Source organism: Aquarana catesbeiana, linkage group LG06 (assembly GCF_042186555.1).
Source record: "Aquarana catesbeiana isolate 2022-GZ linkage group LG06, ASM4218655v1, whole genome shotgun sequence".
NCBI classification, from domain to species: Eukaryota; Metazoa; Chordata; class Amphibia; order Anura; family Ranidae; genus Aquarana; species Aquarana catesbeiana.
In genome coordinates, this window is record NC_133329.1 from 157,624,483 (window position 1) to 157,630,577 (window position 6,095).

Below are 6,095 nucleotides of genomic sequence, written 5' to 3' on the forward strand. Positions count from 1 at the left end.
GGTCCTCCTGTAGGTAATCTTTGGCACTCGTGAGTGCATTCTGGGCAATGGTGCTGCATTCCTGGCAATGGTGAGTGCATTTCTGGCCATGGTGAGTGCATTCCTGGCCATGGTGAGTGCATATCTGGCAATGGTGAGTGCAATTCCTGGCAATGATGAGTGCAATTCCTGGCAATGGTGCTGCATTCCTGGCAATGGTGCTGTATTCCTGGCAATGGTGAGTGCAATTCCTGGCAATGGTGAGTTCAATTCCTGGCAATGGTGAGTTCAATTCCTGGCAATGGTGAGTGCAATTCCTGGCAATGGTGAGTGCATTCCTGGCAATGGTGGGTGCTGCATTCCTAGCAATGGTGAGGCTACATTCATGGCAATGGTGGATCTGCAGATGGGCACTTGTGAGGCTGCAGATGGGTACTGACCCTTATTTTGCTTCACAGTTCTTTATTTAAAATTATTTTATTTTTCCCTGAAACTTCGCTCTTAAAGTGAAAGTGCGTGTTATACGCCAATAAATATGATATATCCAAATAATACGCCCAAGCTCATCTCTTTACTCACACACAGCCACAAAGGCAAGAGAATTCTTGTTGGGCAGTGTATTAGTGCTAACACACTTACACCAAATTTTAATGGTTCAAAGAATGTCAGGCAAAATAGTCGTCCCTCGCGTATGTTCACTTCATCAAATCCGGCCCTCTTTGAAAAAAGTTTGGACATCCCTGCTCTAGGAGCTTGAAAACAAATCCATCTATTCTGACACTATAAATATATATATGAATGCAGCGCTAAACACAAATACAAATATTAGCTACCACAATGCATATTAGTGACATATATGTGACAACCAATCCTTCAGCGTGATGGAATAACAACCATATTTGAGAAAAGGAGGGAGGAGTAAACCTCATAGGGTAAAAATAAAGTTTATAATCAAATAAATGTCCATCAATTTGAACGGCATATTTTCTCTGGTGTCAAAAAAGAGAAGCTGTGTATCATAGGTGCAATGTGAATCACATGAGTGGTCTTCATATATTAGGCATCCACAGGTAAAAGTAGAAGGAGCAAATACGCTTACCGGAAAAGGTGGACATGTTCGCCGTATGGCTAAGTGTCATTCAGGCTTGTGGATCAACTGATCCAGATAGGTGCTTGCGAAGAAGCGTGTGTGGCAGGTTCAAATGGTTCCTTTAAAACGAACATGGACAGCCTGGGGACTTCTGATGTTCAAGGTGTAGATATGATCACCTTCCCAGCGAGTGGATGGCTGGAAAGTGTGGCTTTCACTAAGCCAGTGTGGGGACATAAAAAGAAGGGAGAAGACTCCACATAGTGCATAAATCAATAAAAACGGGTTTATTGTAAACCAAAAAAAACAGGTACAAGTATGAACAGCAACTGCGATGGTTAAAAAAGTGATCACAAATGAAATAAAACAGCGTGGTACCAGGGGACAGATGGCTAATAGCGACCCGACATGTTTTGGACAAAGGGTCCTTCTACTGGGGCATATGAAGGACCCTTTGTCCGAAACATCAGAAGTCCCCAGGCTGTCCATGGTCATTTTAAAGGAACCATTTGAACCTGCCACACATGCTTCTTCGCAAGCACCTATCTGGATCGGTTGATCCACAAGCCTGAATGACACTTAGCCATACGGCGAACATGTCCACCTTTTCCGGTAAGCGTATTTGCTCTTTCTACTTTTACCTGTGGATGCCTAATATATGAAGACCACTCATGTGATTCACATTGCACCTATGATACACAGCTTCTCTTTTTTGACACCGGAGAAAATATGCCGTTCAAATTGATGGACATTTATTTGATTATGATCTTTATTTTTACCCTATGAGGTTTACTCCTCCCTCCTTTTCTCAAATATGGTTGTTATTCCATCACGCTGAAGGATTGGTTGTCACATATATGTCACTAATATGCATTGTGGTAGCTAATATTTGTATTTGTGTTTAGCACTGCATTCATATATATATTTATATTCTTTTCACATTGTCACTACACTGTTGATGCTGGCTGCTACTCCAATTATATGTTTTTTAAAGTAGCGCAACAATATTTAGTTAATTTTTTATTTATTCTGACACTATATTCATATTGTTTACCCATCCACCCCACACCTTGTCATAATTATTGGGCACCCCTCTGCTAGTATATGTAGCCTCATAAAAAGGTACGGCTTTGTTGATTAGCGCTTTCCAGCCAGGAACTCCAGGGGCTGTGGATTTCTTCCATGAAAGAATAATCAGCTTTCTAGTATAGTAGAGCAGTAATGTTAGCAAGGTGCGGATAAACCTTCTTTGGGGCCAAGGAGTCTATCAAGCCCAGAAGACATATTTCTATAGATGGCCTGATGAAAATAGTCGTAACTTCTTGGATTGTGTAACTTCTACCCAGAACTATTGTATGGTTGTACATTCCCAAAATACGTGAGGAAAATCTGCCCTGGATGAAGTACACCACCACCAGCTGAGTGATTGAGTGGGAAGGATCCTAGCTAATCTGGCTGGAGTGAGGTATATTCACTGTAAAAATTTGTACAGTATAAGATGGTCTCTAGCCGACACCAGTCTGGAAAAGTTAACCACCCAAAGATCATCCTAATCATCCCCATCAAGCTGAGGAAAAACTGCCACCCAGGCATTTTTACAAGGTGTGAGAACCTTGCCTGTATCAATACACAATTGTTTATATATATATTTGACAATGCATTATCTAAAGCATCATCAAGTATCAATGCTTCCCAATCCCCCATTCTGATAGTGATTACAGCTGAACCAATTTTAAACATTATAGGCATGGCACAGTTGCAAATACCAAAACAGGTGTAAGTTGGGTTAGTGATATGTTGATTTCATAATCTCAAATTGGAGGCGTGCTCCATGTCACACTATAACGCCAACCTTTTTAACACCGAATTTGGTCCATGTAAGAAAATCTGGGTAATTGTAAAATGAAGCAGCTATGGGTTCTTCCATAATGGTGTACAATCGGAGAATTCATGACCGTCTCCCATCTCTGCCTACACTCCATGCTCTGACAGCAGGGCTGGTGCAAGGTTTTTTGAAACCTCATTTTGTTGCCCCTTGGCTCCACCCCTGACTCTGTCCCCTTTGCCCTGCCCATGTATACCCCACCTTTTAAATGACTGCTACCATTTTGGGGGTGGAGTCAGTCACCAGCCCGGCGCATGCTACGCATGCAGCATATGTAGGAGCATGGAGGTGGCAGGGCGCGATGCCCCTGACTAATGTGCACTCTAAGCCAGCGCCTACCTCGCCTATAGGTATCGCTGGCCCTGTACAGGGGATATGAACACTGATAATCAAGGCACTGATCATTAGTGCCCTAATGATCAGTGCAGGCCCATCAGTGCCACCTATCAGTGGTCATGGGAACTGAGTGCCAAAGTCTCAATCAGTGCCACCTATCAGTGAAGCCTCATCAGTGCCCATCAGTGCAGCCCATCAGTACCACCTCATCAGTGCCCCTCAGTGCAGCCTATCAGTGCCCAGGGCAGTCAAATCCAAAACCTCTGCCAGTCAGCCCTGTGGAGGAGGAGTTGGAGAGGTGTGGATCTGGTTGTGTTTTTCTCGCAATGCCTATGTGCATACCTCCCAACTTTTTGAGATGGGAATGAGGGACGTCTATTAGCAAAAGTATGAATGCATTGGACACACCCCCCCGCCACGCTCCCTTAAAGGAGAATTATACAAAAAAAATTATTAGTTAAACCCATAGTACAACTACTATTCCTTTATACTGGCTTTTGAAATTTACAAATGCAGCAATTTAGAAATTGGATGAAATGTTTAGCACTGGGAAAGAAAGATAAATAGTGCTTTTTATATACAACTATATAGATGAGACCAAAATGAGGGACATTGTCCTGAATGAGGGACAGTGCCTCGAAATCAGGGGACAGTTGGGAACTATGTATGTGTAGTGCTGGGAGCGACTGCATATTATTATTATCATACAGAATTTTATAGCAGTGTTTTACAATATAAAGGGGGAACAGTACAATTTCAATACAGAAGGAATAGGAGAGCCCTGCTCATGGAGCTTACAATCTAAAGGGAGGGGGAGATTGTTCAAAAGGTGGAGAGGGGATGATCTGGCGGAGGTGACTCAAGTACGGCTTTTTGGGTGGAGGTGAGGTAGGCATATAAGCTTGCAGTTTAAAACAGAGGTGTGCAAAAAGTGGGGATTGCACATGACCCCATAGATCCCGGTGTTTAGTCAGAATCGGCGACTCGTCAGATTAGGTAATGACAGAACACCTGCAGTTAGAAGAATCTTACTACACCCAGCTACGTCTTGAATTTTAGAGTAATTTTAGCAATAAAGCAAGAGTATATAAATAGTATATCAAATAAATCTGTGATGCTGTTTGGATGTTACATTTTGAAAAAAGCTGGACATCAGCAGTGGGAAGGTGGCGGAGGCCATGTTGGTACACCCCCCACTGCTCAGCGCTAAACCTTTAGGCTTTCAAATGACACATCCAAACAGTATCACAGATGTCAATATACTATATTTATTTATATACGCTCACTTTATTGCTAAAATTACTGTCAAATTCAAGACGTAGCTGGGTGTAGTAAGATGCCCCCTTTTGACTGCAGGCGTTCTGTCAGATGAACAAACCTGGTATAGCGGTGGTAGGGTTGCCACCTTTTCTTCAAGTCAAACCCGAACACTTTAGCGGCAATTTTTTTTTATTGTTTAAACTATACATATATTTTGATATTAAATAACATTTCTAATCATATGAAGTTGATAACAAGAGTTCCCCTTTTACATCTGAATCCACAGAGTTCTTCTTTTACATCTGAACTCGCAGAGTTCCCTTTCACTGTAAGGGGGGACTCTGCAGACTCTGATGTAAGGGAGAACTCAGAACTCTGATGTACGGAGAGGACTCTGATGTAAGGGAGAACACCATGGCCTCTAGTGTAAAGAGGAACTCTGATGTAAGGAGTGCTCTGAGAACCCTGATTTTCCTTAGTAGACTCACTCAGAGGTGGGAGAGAGAAGGGGGGAGACTTCAGTCACAGATAGGGATGGATGGTGAGCTCACTCACTCCTTGGCATTCAGCACCTCTCATCCAGATGTATCGGAGGCTGCTGGACTTCAAATTTCCGGCCCCCACTTTCCTTTTCTGATGCACAGTGCCGATTGGAATGTGGGCAGACACAGAGGGGTAGGAGGAAGTGGAGCAGATGGAGCCCTCTCTCCTCTCCCGTCTGTGTGTGTTTGTAGGGGGGGAGGGGGGTTGTTAGTGCTGGCTTTGGGCAGTGTGAAAGAGAGTGTAACAGACACTCTAAGCTTAGACAACTGCAGCCAGCAATCCTGCTGGGAAGCCATAGTCCAGTCTGAATAATGTGTCAGGGTTTCAGGCAGTCTGAAACCCGGACGCATGATTTCAAACCCGAACTGTCCGGGTGAATCCTGGACAGGTGGTAACCCTAAGCGGTGGGCACACGCACAGCTGACGGAACGTCTCTTCCGTAAGCTAATCTGATGGGTCGCCGATTCTGACGGAACACCGGCAGGCACAGGGAGCACCCAAATACCTGAACTCAGGCAGCGCAGCCGGCGGACAGTATGAGGAGCAAGCACAGAGGAGAAAAATAAAAAAAAGAAATAAGGAAAAACATGCCAGTCCTGCTATAAGCATCTCATTAAAAAATACGTCTTTAATATCAGTGTAAAGAAGTAGAAATGCTTCTCCCACATAACTCACAGCCTTGCAGCCACTGCTGGAATAACGGCGCTGGAGGGGATGTTGCAGCCCATGCCTGGTGTCCCCTGTCCCCTGCTGGTGAATGTTGTCTGTGCTGTCATAGCAACCATGGAGGCGGAGCCGGGTGTACACTCTATATAGAAAGGGTGTGCCTCCTTCTTGTCACCTGTCATATCACATATAGAAGGCATCAATGATATTACAATTCACAATGACATCAATATAATCATAGTCTCTAGGAAAGATTCTCTGAGCTTTATTAATGCCTTAGTCAGAGGACTACAACAAAATGGCTCCTGTGTTGAAGACATTCTTGGTAATACATTG

General features: G+C 43.7%; 1 protein-coding gene across 2 annotated transcripts in view; it reads right to left on the reverse strand.

Moving 5' to 3' along the window:
- Positions 1 to 5,888, reverse strand: part of LOC141101783 (uncharacterized) — a 66,642-nt gene extending 60,754 nt beyond the window's left edge. For both annotated transcript variants that reach the window (XM_073591111.1, XM_073591110.1), the window contains exon 1: positions 5,769 to 5,888. In XM_073591111.1, coding sequence (XP_073447212.1) covers positions 5,769 to 5,878 — 110 coding nt within the window. In that variant the 5' untranslated portion in view covers positions 5,879 to 5,888. The remainder of the gene's footprint in view (positions 1 to 5,768) is intronic.
- Positions 5,889 to 6,095: the final 207 nt, after the last annotated feature.